This window comes from Gigantopelta aegis, chromosome 1 (genome assembly GCF_016097555.1).
Source record: "Gigantopelta aegis isolate Gae_Host chromosome 1, Gae_host_genome, whole genome shotgun sequence".
Classification (NCBI taxonomy): domain Eukaryota; kingdom Metazoa; phylum Mollusca; class Gastropoda; order Neomphalida; family Peltospiridae; genus Gigantopelta; species Gigantopelta aegis.
The window spans coordinates 17,569,467-17,586,966 of record NC_054699.1 but is presented as its reverse complement, the minus strand read 5'-3'; the positions used below and the strand labels follow the sequence as shown (position 1 = coordinate 17,586,966).

The 17,500-nt window shown below is 38.3% G+C and overlaps 1 protein-coding gene across 1 annotated transcript in view; it reads left to right on the top strand.

Annotated features, from left to right (window-relative positions):
• LOC121369351 overlaps positions 1-17,500 on the top strand; it is a 25,063-nt gene that overhangs the window by 4,487 nt on the left and 3,076 nt on the right. The window contains exons 5-12 of the mRNA XM_041494414.1: positions 588-669; positions 2,762-2,929; positions 5,070-5,159; positions 6,354-6,448; positions 13,096-13,203; positions 14,060-14,120; positions 14,820-14,927; positions 15,160-15,224. Coding sequence (XP_041350348.1) covers positions 588-669; positions 2,762-2,929; positions 5,070-5,159; positions 6,354-6,448; positions 13,096-13,203; positions 14,060-14,120; positions 14,820-14,927; positions 15,160-15,224 — 777 coding nt within the window. The remainder of the gene's footprint in view (positions 1-587; positions 670-2,761; positions 2,930-5,069; positions 5,160-6,353; positions 6,449-13,095; positions 13,204-14,059; positions 14,121-14,819; positions 14,928-15,159; positions 15,225-17,500) is intronic.

Here is a 17,500-nt window from a genome sequence, read left to right as displayed (position 1 = left end):
ACGTGTTTCCATGTATATCGGTGCAGATACATTCAAATCGCGGCCGTGGCTATACCTGTTTTAATGAGCTCTGTCCGGTGCTAGTTATGATTTAATAAACTAGTCTGGGAGTGGCAGTCCTCTTTGTGGCGATGCAAGATGGATAAACTATCCAGACAAGGATGACCTCAGGAGTGGCTGTCCTTCTATAGACGAGACACTAGATACTCTATTTTGCCAAATGCCCAGTCGACTCTGCATTGTGCAGAGATACGGCCCTGACCATGTATTACTGTTTTGTCGTTCAGATTAGAAAGACAATTTTACATGTATACAGTGGCATCTGATCTGAGCAGAAAGAAATTACTGTAAATGTAAGTAAATAATGTCGATAATTGACAATAAATAGCTTTATATAAATATACCTTCAAATGAAAATTTAAATGATTTAAAGGTATATATATAGAACAGAGTATATAAAAAATTAAGCGACTATTGCTGTATAACTGTATACCATGATCTTTGATATGTTAGCCGTGGAGCATTGATTAAAGTGTATTTAAAATAATATGTACTATAGTGACTGGTATGTGTTACTGTAATTTCAGAACAGCTCTCAGAACCAAAGCAACTGCTTCAATAACGTCCGTGATGGACAAATTCCAGGAACTCTGGAATTATATACAAACGGTAAAAAAGTTATATTATATTATATTATATTATATATATACTCACGGAAAAAATTCACGTGCATCATGAAAATTTCAGTGACACTTGTATTTTAAAAATTTAAAAATATTGTGTTTTACACAGATGTACTATTTATTTGTTAAAAGTACAGTGATCCTCTCCTGCCTTCTGAACCTGAAATACTGTCTACACAATACTTGCTGCGCCGTCGGTGACGATGTAACAGAACAACGTATTGATGCACGGTCATGGTCGTACTTTGTGATGACCTAATCGGTTGCGTACAGTTTCTCCACTGATTGGCCTTAACTCTGGGATGTATTGGGATGTTAAACTTGTCATTTTGAAATGATTCCATATGTGTACCCGCTTGATATTGACGATTTGTTAACGTGACGTCACGTGTCGACTCCCTAAACATGGAAGATCCCTATTATTCCCAAACTGTCTAGAACGTCTCCGCAGACATTGCATAGTTTTCTGATGAACACTAATGAAGACCAACGTGACTAGCAACAACATTTGTGCCGTTCTAACCTCAATCATACCCAGCGTTCGAAGAAGTTCATTTTCTTGGAGGCGTGGCATCACATTGACGACGATCAGATACCAACAGAAGTATTTTTCTGAGTGATGAGAATCCATACAATAGTTTTAAAGTCCAATGATAAGAAAAATGACGTCAAACAAGAGCACGTGACCAAGAATGCTAGTAATGCAACTTGTGATCACAAAGCATGAATAGCTCGTTCAATTGACAGGACACCACTGGAATATCGAAGGGAAGTGGTTACATGTTCATTTACTAAAATGTTTATGACCAGATTTCAAGTAAATTATATTCTATATGCAATTATTTGGTGCACAGAAACGTTTTTCCGCGAGTATGTATGTATATTTATATAATGTATGTATGTATGTAATGTATGTATGTGTGTGTATGTATGTATGTATGTATGTATGTGTGTGTGTGTGTGTGTTTGTATGTATGTATGTATGTATGTATGTATGTATATATGTATGTATGTATGTACGTATGTATGTATACATATTTGCTTATGTTATACAGTGTTTTATATTCCAGGAATTTTGAGCATTACTGAATATAATTCCAGAACTTACATGTTCTATCCAACCACTTTTTTTTCCTTGACTTTATATCTAGGACGTTAAGCTTACTTTATGCTAAATGGAGATTTAGGATTATTAAAAACCAGAAACAACCCCAAACAATATTTTAGATCGTAGTGTGCTGGATGAATTGTAGGTGTTTAGTCCTATACATTGGGAAATAAAATGCACATCACTACTAACATATGAACAAGTTTGTTTTGTTTACCACTAGAGCACATTGATTTATTAATCATCAGCTATTGGATGTCACCCATTTGGTAATTCTGACATACAGTTTTAGATAGGAAACCGCCTACATGTTTCCATTAGTGGCAAGGAATTTTTTTTATATGCACCATCCCACAGACAGGATAGCACATACAAGGGGACTTTGATGTACCAGTCGCGGTAAAAGAATGACCTCTTCAACCAAGACACGATTAAATATAGAATACTACACGAGTGGCCGTTAGATACCATTTATCTCACAACGAGTTGTTTTAAAATGTATCTAATGAGCGAAAGCGAGTTAGGTACGTTTTTAAATAACGAGTTGTAAGATAAATAGTATCTAAGGGACACGATTATTGTATTATATTTCTTACATATCCTGAAAAAAAAACCCAATTTGAAAATAATTTTCAATGCCTTTTCCAACAAAACCTATTTACGGCCCTTGTGCTTATAGTTAACTTGTGCGTCACAAACAAGTCAATTTCAAGTTATCTTGTATGCTACAGTGTGATCGATTCGACCTTTTTTTTTTTTCATTGGATGGTTTGGCATTGGTGACCTGGTCATCACCTAGGAGCAGCCACTTTAAAATGTTAACGCACATATTATGTGTTAACAAGTAGGCCTATCCTATCCAAAAATAACGAATGATGTTCTCACCAACGGGTGTGTAAGAAAGACCGATTGCAACCAAAACCAACAATACATTTTGAATCGGGATTTTGGTTTAACTTTTATTTGAAAGGTGTACAAAACCAATACGCGGAAAGAGTACGGTGTCTGGGCGTGGCCTAATGGCAGGAAGTTCTATGAAACATGCATCAGGTGGTATCTTGACTCGGACCTGACCGCGGACCAGATTCACAAGATCGGACTCAACGAGGTGGCACGGATAGAAGCAAACATGAGGAAAGTAAGTACATAATTAGTGCAGGGCGCACATTATGTCAAAACTTTCCTTAATGTGCAGGGCGAGTTGTTTCCCTTTATTTAGCAAATTTAAAATGGCGCAGAAAGTTTTGAAGGTTGTTGTTAGAAAATTTATTTTGTTAATAATGGCGCTAGTACTTCAATCGGAATTTAATGCGTACAGTAGTTTATATATATTTGGTTTCCGTGTCCATTTTTTTCACTAATTTGGTTGAGAAATGGTTGAAACATGGTGCCACAAGTTTCTAATAGGGTAATGTAACAATTTTCGGTGAATTTTTTTTGGATTGTTTTTTGTTTTCAGGCGCAGATTCAGGCACAAGTATGGTAGTCTCAGGTTTGGGGGCCCTGATTTCACTACCTTACATCCATGTTATAAGTACATATGAACATTATAATATATATATATATATAATATATATATATATATATATATATATATATATATATATATATATATATATATATATATATAATATAATATAATATAGTGTAATTAGAATCAATATAATAATATTAATAAGCATGAATACATGAAAACATGGAGTTCACTCATATGTGGGGTTAACAGTGAAGATAGAGGTAGAGGAAAAATTTGAAGGAAATGGTAAAGGGAGAAAAAAGAAGGTAAGGAAGGGAGAAGGAAAGAAAGAGTGAATTAAATACTTTAATTTCGAAAGAGAAAACATATTTGTATTGAAATACCTCTAGAACATTGTATTGCCATGTCTTGTTTCTAGGTATCTAGACCAAAGTGCACAATATTCCTCAAATTTTTTAGAAGTATATATTTTTCAATTTCTATTTTATCTTTTAAAATATTTAAAAAAGCATATATGTTAGGTCCATATTTCTGCATTTTAGATCATATCAGGTGTGGGGAAAAATAAAATTGTCCATCGGTCCCAGTTGATGTCGTCACTACCGGGGGGAGGGGGAGGGGAAAAGAAAGGAATAAAAAAAAGAAGAGAAGAACATTTAAAAGACGATATTTGCCAAATAGTTTTTTTTAAAATCATAGTGACATTTGTATAGTTTTATCTTGAATCATGAACGCGAAACGATAAATATGAAAATATGAAACTTTTTTTTATTTATCACACAGTGAAAACACCCCACAAATTGTATATATCTTACATAATGGAATAAATAATATAAATAATTACTAAAAGTTATGAATTTTAATTCCCATATATGTATAAAAAGTACGAGTATTCAGTACTGTGTCCTGAAAATTAATAAAAGATGGCACCGTTGAAGCGTTTGACAGCCTGAGCTAGCACATGTTTAGGCAAAGAGAGTAATAACGTCATCACTGATTGGACGAAATTTGACCTCTACTGGCTCTAGAGATACCAGTGCATGTAGCTGTTCTGCTTATTCCCACTTGTTAACACAAAAGGTGGAAAACTTTTGGTAATTTTAAAATCGTTTATAATTATTGCATACACTAAACTGAACAGTCAACAATAAATACATTTATAGATTATTTCAGTATATTTTATGCTATTTCAAGCAGTTTGTATTGCACAAAAGCCTCTTTCTTCGGACTTGGACACTCGACCCGACAGAGCTCCGTACACAGGTGTTGACAGGTGTTGATTCTAACCAATTGCAAACTCTGGGTCCTTTGTTTTAATTGGAGGGTAATACCTTGATGGCTCTCTAAACCAAGAATGGTGCTATCGTTAATATATATAGTATTTAACATTGATAATGGGCCAATTAATAAATACCATCTTGCTTTTTTTCCTCTTTCTGTTTTGTGTTATTTTGTCTTGTCTTGTCTTGTGTGGGGTTTTTTTTGGGTTTTTTAATTGTTATTATATTTTATTGTCATTTTATTTCATTTCATATTTTTTTGCTTTTTTCGCCTATTTTTTTTTTTCAACATCATCAACTAGTTGCATTTCGTCTAGTAGATATTGTGTTTTATAATCGATTAGTAGTATTATGTACATTGTTTAATGACATTTACTTTCATTTCGCATAATGAAGTAGTTAGACATATATAGTTGTTGAGTGTTCCAAACAATCAACTGCATGCAGGTACTTTAATCATATTATTTCACGAGGACAACATATGTGAAATGCTGTTGATTGTATTAGTTATTCTTAAATAGATAATGACGAAACAAGGCCACGGCGACAAAACGATAGCAGAGTATTTTCAAATACTTATGAATGATTCTACGCATTTCTTCAAAACCGGCGTAAGTGTTAAAATATAACTGATATTAATAAACAGAACAACAATTATAAAACTTGAAACATGAATTTCTGTAACAGTATATATACTGTTACAGAAATACATGTTCAGTTGTACATGTAACAATTGAACGATAATAATTAAAACATGTATTTTGCATGTTTTGTCACTAAATGTACACATTACTGTTGTTTTAACGTTCTGATGTTTTCCATTAAAGGCATTCAAGCAATAGAAGTATGTATGTAAATGGTAAAGCGATTGATGAATTTATGATTTCATATATCTGAGTATATTATTAAATGAATAGCCACATGAATATACACCACAGGTACACACGCATGGACAGCGAGAGAGAGAGAGAGAGAGAGAGAGAGAGAGAGAGAGAGAGAGAGAGAGAGAGAGAGAGAGAGAGAGAGAGAGAGAGAGAGAGAGAGAATTGGTTTTATAAAATAATGTGCTGTTTTAGACATCGTTGCAGAGTTATCACTCTTGCTCCTCATCACTCCACTGAGACGATTTCAAGGAGAGTGACTTGTAGCTCACCTTAGGCTCAGCATGTAATCCCCAATAAGGGAGCAATTAATCATTCACCTCGATATTTTGGTCACCGCAAGGTATAGAGCTTTGTTTTATTTTTTCGTTTATTCAAGTTAATTATTATTATTATTATTATTATTATATTATTAGGAATCCAAGCACCTCGGGGGCGAGACTTAGCCAGTGGTAAAGCGTTCGCTTGATGCGCGGTCGGTTTGGGATCAATCCCCGGCTGTGGGCCCATTGGGCTATTTTTCATTCCAGCCAGTGAACCACGACTGGTACGTCAAAGGCCGTGGTATGTGCTATCCTGTCTATGGGATGGTGCATATAAAATATCCCTTGCTGCTGGTCGAAAAGAGTAGCCCATGAAGTGGCGACAGCGGGTTTTCTCCCTCAATATCTGTGTGGTCCTTAACCATATTTCCGACGCCATATAACCGTAGATAAAATGTGTTGAGTACGTCGTTAAATAAAATATTTCCTTTCCAAGCACCTCGCAGCGGGAGCCCTATTGTAGACCTAATCGTTAGAATTATTATTATTATTATTTTTATTATTATTTTTTTTTTATTGATTATTCATGGTCACTCTTTTATTGCATATATGTTGTTGTTGTTGTTATTATTATTTTAATTATTTTAAAACCAAACGACAGGATGAGATTCTGGAAGAGTATAGACGACAAGTAAACGAAGTGATTGAACCTCGTATGAAGGACTGGTTCATCAACAGACCTGGCCTACCACTCATGTGAGTACTTACTTACTTGCTTACTTACTTACTTACTTATGCCCGTCGTCCCTTCTGGGTCATTGGCCATTGACTACAGTTTTCCAGAGTTGTCTGTCCTGGGCTCTGCTTTCAAGCTGCCTCCAGGTGTATCCGGTCTTCTTGGCGTCCCCCTGGAGGTCCCTTCGCCATGTGTTCTTTGGGCGGCCTCTTTTTTTTCTGCCTTGTGGGATCCATGTCAGAGCCTGCCTGGTGAAATTCGATGTTGGCTTCAGGAGCGTATGACCAATCCATCCCCACCGTCTCCTTCTAATCTCATCTCCAGCAGCCAGTTGGTGTGTTCTCTCCCACAAATCGATGTTTCTGATTTTGTCTGACCAACGAATCTGGAGGGTTCTTCTTAGACAGTTGTTGATGAAAGTCTGTACTTCCTTGATGGTGGTGTTAGTCCTCCATGTTTCTACTCCATACAGTAGCACCGACTTCACATTGGAGTTAAACAGGCTTATCTTCGTATGTAATGACAGCACTTTGGAGCTCCAGATGTTCTTGAGCTCGTGTGAGTACCAGTCGAGTAAAACACCGCATCTCGGTACAAGATATATACTACTCAAAAGAATTTAAGGGTCAGACGATATTTTCGACATTATTTTCTGAATGTCAATTATATTAGCTAGACCATAATGTCAGCATGGCATTGTTCCATTTTGACGAAAGTGGGTCTAAGCAACCCATACATGAATTAAAATCCACTGTCATTGACACTGTCGACTAGTTCTAATGGCGAAAACATGCTTACATTTGCACGTAAATTAGGGCGAAAGCGAAAGGTCTGCTAAGTGCCCATAACTTGCTTTTTCACAAAGCGCTTCGTTTGCACGCTTTGCATGTGTATTCCATGTTCCCAATGCTGAATTTCTGTATAATTGGAGCTTGCGTTCATGTACGGTGCACACTCCAAATTCGACAATGGTACGACGTCACCTGACTATCGAAGATCGAGGAAGGGCTATTGCTTGACTTCAGGATGGCAATACGCAAAGAAATGTTGCTCTGAGACTTGGTGTCAGTCAGAGTGTCGTTGGCCGACTGTGGCAAGGGTACCAAGCAACGAATTCTGTTCGAAATCGTCCACGTTCGGGAAGACCCCGAAGCACTACAAATAGAGAGGACCGCTACATCACCAATATGGCTCTACGTCAACGCACAACCACTGCACGTCGATTACGTGACAATCTGCGGACTGCGACTGGAACTCGAGTGTCTGATCAAACCATACGCAATCGTCTGAGAGCCAATAATCTACGTTGCCGTCGCCAGGCTGTTCGACCACCACTCCTACCACGTCACAGAACGGCCAGACGTCACTGGTGCAGCTTCATCTGCGGTGGCAACGTGTTCAGTGGGGTCGAGTGATGTTCACTGATGAGTCCAGGTTTAGTCTCCAGTTCAACGACGGTCGGGTTCGTGTCTACAGACGTCCTGGGGAGCGCTTCGCTGACGTTAACGTTAGACAACGTCATCGGTTCGGTGGTGGCAGCGTCATGGTGTGGGGCGGCATCTCTATCCACCACAGGACCCCCCTCTATGTGGTGGATGGCAGTCTGAATGGAATCCGCTATCTGAATGAGATTATCCGGCCGTTGGTTCTCCCAGGCCTTCAGCAGATTGGCGGTGGGGCAGTTCTGCAGGATGACAATGCCAGACCCCACCGCGCCAGGGTGGTAACGGACTTTCTCAGACAACAAGGTATCGCCAGGATGGATTGGCCAGCATATTCGCCTGACTTGGCCCCAATAAAGCACGCCTGGGACGAATTAGGCAGGAGAGTTCAGGATAACCATGCCCCTCCGGCCAACCTTCATGATCTGGGTCAACTTCTTATGGCAGAGTGGCAGGCCATTCCCCAAGAGTTCTTCAGACGTCTGATCAACAGCAAGAGGCAACGATATGTCGAGTGTATTCACGCCAGGGGTGGATTCACACACTATTAAACGAATGTTCTAATGTGTAAAATCCATGTTTGACAACCTTCAACTTTGACAGCATGTCATGTGACTTTCTTGTATACAGTGACGTTTATTTGTGGTTTTTTGTAAATATGGAACAATAAATAAAATTTTTGGTGTAGTTTACATCATCAATCTAATACACTCTGAAACTTATTTGGTTATAAATTTTTGACCCTTAAATTCTTTTGTATATATAGATACCAACAGAAATGCTGGTTTTACTTCGCCCCATCGTGAATTTTAAAAGCATGTCCGCCATGCGAAATATGATTCCGCCATATGTTTGCAAAAACGGGTATTTTTTTTTAATCTGAACTTTCCTCACATACATTATACCCAGTTTGTTTCCTAGATGCCAAGAAATATCGTCTATAAAATATCCTGGACACACTCCACGAGTCCCAAGCCCCATTGTGAGCAAAATACGTGTCCAGAGGCGTATCCAGGAATTTTAGAATAGAGGGGGTGAGGGGTGGGGTCTAGACTGTGGCGACCTACGTTTATAAGTCATGCTCCTCTGGAAAATTTACTGAGAACAAAATAAAATTTACTTGAGTAGGGAGGGGCTTCGACCCCCGACCCCCCCCCCCCCCCCCCAAAAACACACACACACACACAACCCCTTGCACACACGCCTAGTGTCTGCTGTATTCAAGCTCCTTTTCACCTTATTTAGAATGTTTCGCCAACTTGATTGCAGCATAAAGGTCCAATGAAAACATCATCAAGCCTTGACAACAAAATCATTGCAAAAATTCAGATACATTAGGAAATTGTTTAATCAGCGGGCCGGTAGGAACCGGAGGTGGGGTGGTGGTGAGGTGTAATGGTGGAACAACCCCCCCCCCCCCCCCCCCCCGTCCCACTCGTGGACGAAATTGTATGTTTTTTCCCCCACTCCATATAAATGAAGATAAAAATATGTCTTGTGCCCTCAAACCCTCAGATATCGTTCCTAGGGGCCTGATTAGAAGTGTAAGTTGGCAAATATAATACATTATAGTTACTGTGGCACTGGACTTAAACCTAAATCATTAAAGCATGAATGAATGAATTAATTAATGGATGGATGAATGAATGAATGAATGAATGAAGGAAGGAAGGAAGGACATGTTTTATTTAACGACGCACACAACACATTTTTTAAGGTTATATGGCGTCAGACATATGGTTAAGGACCACACAGATATTGAGAGAGAAAACCCGCTGTCGCCACTTCAAGGGCTACTCTTTTCGATTAGCAACAAGGGATCTTTTATATGCACCATCCCACACACAGGGTAGTACATAACACGGCCTTTTATATACCAGTCGTGGTGCACTGGCTGGACTGAGAAATACCGAATGGACCCACCGACAGGGGTCGATCCTAGACCGACCGCGCATCGAGAGAAAGCTTTACCACGGCTACGTCCTGCCCCTTAAAAATGAATGAATGAATGAATGAATGAATGAATGAATGAATGTTTAACGATATCCCATAACGAAAAATACATCGGCTATTGGCTGTCAAACTGAGGTAAATTAAAAAAATGAGTCTTAAGGAAGAAACCCGCTGTTGTTAATAGTAGACCATTCATTCCAAATGAGTTAAAGGTGGGGTTTTAACTAACTGTTCTATGGAAGAAACCCGCTGTTGTTAATAGTAGACCATTCATTCCGACTGAGTTAAAGGTGGGGTTTTAACTAACTGTTCTATGGAAGAAACCCGCTGTTGTTAATAGTAGACCATTCATTCCGACTGAGTTAAAGGTGGGGTTTTAACTAACTGTTCTATGGAAGAAAATGTAAGTAAACTGTAATTTTAATGTTAATGTAGAAATATTTGAATTACAGAAAATGTTTTAAAATGGCTTCAAACTCAGAATAGTCCCTTTAAAGAGACAGGCCCCAGTGTTTAAACACTACAGCATATTTTTCACTGTTGGAGCCGTTTATGATCACTGACATCATACTTTACTTAAATTTTATAGGTTAGATTATCTGTTTCCCTACAACCGAAGTGTTTCTGGTCATCCTGGTGTTTCTAATACCACAAAATGCATTTTTCATATTTTTAAGAAAAACCGCACTTGCGTTTGAGAAGTAACATTTATGGAGTCGAGTTTTAGTCTATTTTTAACAGTATTTCACCGTTTCAACTTCACAGACTCTTGTTTCACTCTCTTGTAACGTTATTCAAATGTGTTACAGCTTTGTAACTTGACCAAACTTAGTGTCCATTTTTACGGGTTAAAACTACGGTCTGCGCCTTTAACTAAAACGTGTCTCAGTTTTGCTTTGAATTGTAAATTATTGAAAATATATGTTTTACTATAAACACCGATATCATCACTATGATGACAGTGATTCACGAGTGCTTGTCAACACAGCTGTACTTACTCTAATGAACTCTGTCCGGTGCAAGGTTTGATTTAGTAAAACTAGACATGGCAGTCCTCTGCGATATCCAGTAAAGGATCTCGAGAGTGGCTGTCCTCCTATAGACGAGACACTGAATAGAGATTCTTAGAAGCGACCACTATTTTGCCAAACGCCCATTCGACTCTGCATTGCGCGGGAGCAGGACGTAACCCAGTGGTAACGCGTTCGCTTGATGCGCGGTCGGTCTGAGAACGATCCCAGTCGGTGGACCCATTGGGCTATTTCTCGTTCCAGCCAGTGCTAACAACTGGTGTAAGGCCGTGGTATGTACTATCCTGTTTGTGGGATGGTGCATATGGATGCTGCTAATCGAAAAGAGTAGCCCATGAAGTGGCAACAGCGAGTTTCCTCTCTCAATATCTGCGTGGTCCTTAAAGTTACATTCTCTGGTTACTATATTAGAACATCATGTACAAATATGAAATACAAGCACAAATGCACTTTTTAAAAAATCGTGTATGTTCGCTATGAACGGAGATCGTCAAAAGTATACGCCTGATTCGTCGCCTTTACCGCCATAGCTCGGCGAAGCACAAACGACAGCCTGTTGTCAGTTTCAGTTAACACGTGCGTTTGCCGATTTCAAATTGTAGGGTTCGTCTCAAAAAATTAAAAGAGAAATGTTGCGCTGTACGAAGAACGTTCGGTTGACGATACGGTACTGGAGTCTTTCGTTAAAACCGGTTTGATCTTGACAACGTATTGTCGACAATCGTACCTTCCTATTTCGGAATTAATATTTTTATAAAGTGTTAGTAGAACTTTCAAAGTTTAGTTTGTATACTAGTAAAACATTATTCATGTATATATTTTTAAAATAAAATATAGTAAAGTAGACAATGAACGTTTTCACTTCTTAATTTTTCGTGTTAAAATCGACAAATTCAAATAAATATTATTTCGTTTGGAAATGGTAAAGTTATGGTGGGTGGCTGTTAACGACATCAAAATTAGAGCATATTGATTTAATAATCATCCGACGCCATACATCCGTAAATAAAATGTGTTGAGTGCGTCGTTAAATAAAACATATCCTATCCTTCCTTCCATCTGCTGTTGGATGTCTAACATTTGGTAATTTTGATATATAATCTTGGAGAGGAATCGGGTGCATGTGCAGGGGGAGGGTATTGGAGCTCGAAACCCTTACTTGCCCAAACTTAACAAAAATTGAAATGTATTTTCTGGGGGAGCATGGCCCCATATAAACTTAGCTCAACACAGTCTATAACCCCAACCCCGCTGAAATCCCTGCACACGCGCATTGGAAACCCGCTACATTTGTTTTTAGCAAGGGATCGTTTATATGTACCATCCCACAGACAGGATATCACATACCATGGTCTTTTATATATCCGCCGATGGGGATCGATCCTAGACTGACCGTGCAATTCCAAAAAAACACCTTTTTAGGTCTGAGTAATGAATAAAAATAACATATAGTCTTGAAAAATGTTACGTAAATCGAACACAGTACCCTCTTCCTCTACCCCTAGAGCGTTATGTAATTAGTAACACCCCCTTACATGTAACGCGTATGCCAACAGCTGGCCACTGTCAAAATTTCAAGGCAAATCCCCCACCCACCGACCCCTGGAAAGGCGTTGTACCATACCTCTATGGATATAAATATATTTTGGAGATATGAGACGTCCCCTTAATCAAGACAGTTAAATTTGTTCAAAAATTGCGAAATCTCACGTGATCTCTTGTTGGGGAATTCCACACTTGTGATAAGCCAATGAAAACCGAGATCGGTAGGATTCCGTCAAAAATGTCCCACTTTCGAAATACTGGCTTTGTTTTTGACCTGGATAAGCCAGCGTAGTGAAACCAATGCGGAGTGCGGCGTCATATATGCACCAAACGTAATTGGATTTTCTGTTCTATATGCTTAAATAATAAAACTATACCGGATACTGCCGCTTTAACCATATATCTGACGCCATATAACCGTAAATACAATGTGTTGCGTCCGTCGTTAAATAAAACATTTCCTTCTCTCCTATATTGCGCAGCGATACGGCTCTGATAATGTATTATCGTTCAGATACATCTTACAATTGTTCCGAACTGATTACATGGCATGTGGACTTCCCATACAATAATGATTAGTAAACAACCAGCCCTTAGTGACGCTTTTCTAGAATAATAATGTATTAATAACTATCTCATTGTGGAAATTTCTAGAATACCCCTTGAAATCGATGTTTCTATGTTTTGTTTTGTCAGTGTCAAATCTACGCCATACGATGGCATTTCTGGATCGTACACGAGCGGAAGTCCTGATGGTTCCACTCCAGGAAAATTCTGGGTGAATGTGTTTAGACCTAAGGATACGTAAGTACAGTTTATCCCAGTCTGAAACACAGAGATAGACACACCGACATACAGACAGACACACACCGACAGACATACAGACATAGAAACATACTAGAAGAGAACTTTATTCAGTCCGAACACCATTGGTATTATATTTATAAACAAACATTTCTGCAGCAAGTATATTGCATACACATACACATATGTAACTTACAATAGATAAAATGTTTTAAACACATCATTAACCAAAGTAATGAATGTACATAATTTCTTTATATTCGACATTTTTGGAATTAAATAGCTGACTTAATTTGAAGGTGTTGGGTGTAATGTAAAAATATATTTGTTTAGATATGTAATTCTTTCATTAGCAAAATGAACACTGAAATATACAATGGAACTCATCATTTAGTGCGATGTTACAGAGAAGACATATGATATTCCATCTTTTCTTTCAATATTCTGTCAATTTCAATCGGTAAATAATGACTACTAGTTCTAAAGATAGAGAGAAAGAGAGAGAGAGAGAGAGATAGATAGATAGATAGAGAGAGAGAGAGAGAGAGAGAGAGAGAGAGAGAGAGAGAGAGAGAGAGAGAGAGAGAGAGAGAGAGATAGTAGACAGAAAGAGATAGAAAGAAAGACAGACAGAAAGAGAGAGAGAGAGAGAGAGAGAGGGGAGGGGGGGGGGGGGGAAGAGTACATATAAGAGTGTATATAAACAGATCCCTTGCTACTAACAGTAAAATGTAGCTAGTTTCTCCCGAAGACTACTTGTTGAATTACCAAATGTTTGACATCCAACAGCTTATGATCAATTAATCAATGTATTCTAGTGGTGTCGTTAAACAAAACAAACTTTAACTTTATCCAGGCCCAAATACACCATGATGGCATTGACACTTCACGAAGCAATTCCAGGCCACCATTTGCAGGTACATATCTTCTTCTTTCTTTCTTATTCTCTTTCTTGCTTTCTGTCTATCTTTCTTTCTTTTTAAACAATTGTAATAGGTGCACAAATAGTTGAAAAGAGAAATTCTGTATCATCTGTCCTTAATAGATGAAGCTCCAGGGCCGTACCTAACGTAAACTAACTAGGGATGTGTGTTAAAGGCGGCACCACACAAAACGAGTGCCTCGTACGATAATAGCCATGCGAATGTGAATGTGACGAGACAAACATTACGATTTCATCGGCTGCTGTGCAATCAGCTATTATTGTACTAGGCACTCGTTTCGTGTGGTATTTCCTAAAGTAAAATTCGCATTAAGGCATAGTAATATAAGGTTTTAACCAGCTAAGCAAAAAAGGTACTTTTAAATAAAAATAACAGCGGTTTTTGGTACTTTTCTGGGGGAAGGAAACTAAATATAATAAAAATATAGTATTATCTTGATATTGAACTCTAGTTGTATTTTTTTTTTTATCAGTAAAATATAGTACAGGATGAAGAGTCAAGCAGTGGCGTGACGAGTTAGAGCACGGGGAACATAATCCCTAATCAGATATTTTTTCTTCTTTTGTTTTACTGTATTAAAATCTTGGCTACGCCAGTAGAGTTGAGTCTATGTGTAGAATTAAATAATACGGTTAATATAATGTACCGAGATGTAGTTTCTTTGTATTTCAGATTAGTCATTCGATCACAGCAGACACCCCTGACTTCCGAAAGAAAATGGAAAGCTCTTCTCTTTACAGAGTGCCATTTGCTTTTCCGCGCTATACGGCGTATGTCGAGGTATGGTATGGTATAAACCAGGAGTTTAATATAATAATATAACATGTAGGTGTGTATATATATATATATATATATATATATATATATATATATATATATATATATATATATATATATATATATATATATATATATATATTTCACAGTGATATGTTATTAATTTCAATACATTTTTATTCATTCATTTATTTATTTATTTATTTATTTCACAATGATATATTATCAATTTCAGGGATGGGCTCTTTACGCTGAAGCGGTGGGAGAAGAAATGGGCGTGTACGGAGATGATTATGAACTGTATGTTGACGATATTGTCATTCCCGAATACTTTATACATCATCACAAACTTCTGTCTATGAGATTTTTGACCTTAGTTCACGGTATTTCTAGCTATATGCCCTTCAGGTCGTACACCACCATTATCCTTCTTCCACATACTGTAAAACAGTCCTGCTGGTAATGTATATCCATTTCTTTTAATGATATGGCAACAGTGCAGTATATACCTGGAATTACTAATTGGTATGGGTTTTTTTTTTAGTCCTGTGGTTTCTGTTCTGTTTTAGTCTTATCCAATGAAAATGTATTATCGGCGCTTGCATTTATATTATACGTCACTGACAGCAATGGATTCAATATTTCATATTGCAGTGGATGGTGTGTCTTTGGTGTCCGGGTCTCCACCGTGGATCATCCAATCAAATGTCTTTATATTCATATCCTACATCCACGGAGTTCTTACCAACGAATATATATATAATATATATATATATATATATATATATATATATATATATATATATATATATATAATATAGGGGACACACAATGAAGACGCAAAACATATATTTTTCAATATTTTGTTGTGATTAATGAAAAATATATTTATTGGACTTAAAATAACAATAATTGATTGGTACATTTGTCTGTGTTTTAATCCTGGTTTTGTTCTCGTTACACATACAATAGCAGAAACACACAAAATGGTGTGAAATGCGTTCACTACATGCTCAATCATGCTGCATGCAATGCACGTGAAATGCCAGTATGTGGACACATAAAAGTCATGTAACGGTGTCATATTCCTCGTCACATTAAGAATGCCACGACTCAGAGAAGAATAAAGGGAGCCAGCGTTGGGCATGGTTCAAGGGGGTACTTCGCAAAGCCAAGTTGCTAAGACCTTCAGAGTCCATCCATCACGTCCCGTTACGACCCCACGCCAAGATCGGCAGATTCGACGACACCTCCGTGACCGGTTCAGAACTGCGACGATGACAGCAAGCACCACGATAGGACGTCATGGAAGGCATATCCATCCGATGACGGTCATCCTTGGACTCAGATGCAGACGCCCGTACAACGGTAACATCATGACACCGCGACATCGTGCTTCGAGACTACAGTTTGCTCTCCAGAATGGTAATCATCCACCAGTCTTTTACCGGAGCATTGTTTTCTCAGATGAGTCTCGTTTCTCTGTCTCCTTTGCCAATGGAAGAGCACGTGGTACAGGAGATTCAATGAACGGTACGCTGACGGATGTGTGAGGGAACGTGATCGGTTTGGCGGCGGTTGTCTGATGGTATAGGGGGCAATCAACTGTGATTTCAGGATTGATCTCATTATTGTCCACGATGCCCTTACAGCCCAGCATTATGATGACGTTATTCTAAGACCAGTTCTCCAGCCACTTGTGCGCCGTCACCGAAGACCAGGTCCCCTTCTGTTTCAACAAGACAATGCCCGTCCACATACTGCAAGAATTACCCAAGCATTCCTGCAACAAGCCGGTATCACCGTTATGAACTGGCCCGCCGTTTCACCGGATTTGAACCCAACTGAACACATGTGGGATGAGTTAGGACGTTGTGTACGTCACCGCCAGCCACCACCGCGTAACGTCGCTGAGCTTGCACAGGCGTTGCAGGAGGAGTGGAGGAACATTCCTGTGGCTTATTTGAGCTGTTTGTGCCAACCCTTTCCCCGTCGTCTTCACGCATGCTCACGGGCCAATGGTGGACACACCTGATACTGACCTTGATATGGGCGGGGGTGAACTTTTCGATTACGAATAACTGGCCATGTTTCCATGTGAATGTATCTCATGAATACCAATCATTAATGTCATATTACATTATCCATCAATTCATTAATAGTTTGTCGTTATTTTCAATGAAAAGTAGTTTTTGCGTTTTCATTGTGTGTCATTATATATATATATATAACAATTCCTTATCACCTCCATAAGTGTACCAGACTTGGTGTACCCGAGTTATCAGGGCTGAGACTGAGTGGGTACAGCCCTGTAACGAGTGATTCAAGTTGATACTTTTGACAATGTGACTACATGCGTATATGCAGTTTAATGTCCGAACTCCTCCTCAACCTTCCCAAAATAACAACAACAATAACAACAAACAAAAAACCCAACTAACACACACACACACACACACACACACACATACACACACACATATATATATATATATATATATATATATATATATATATATATATATATATAGATAGATAGATAGATAGATAGATAGATAGATACATATATACATACA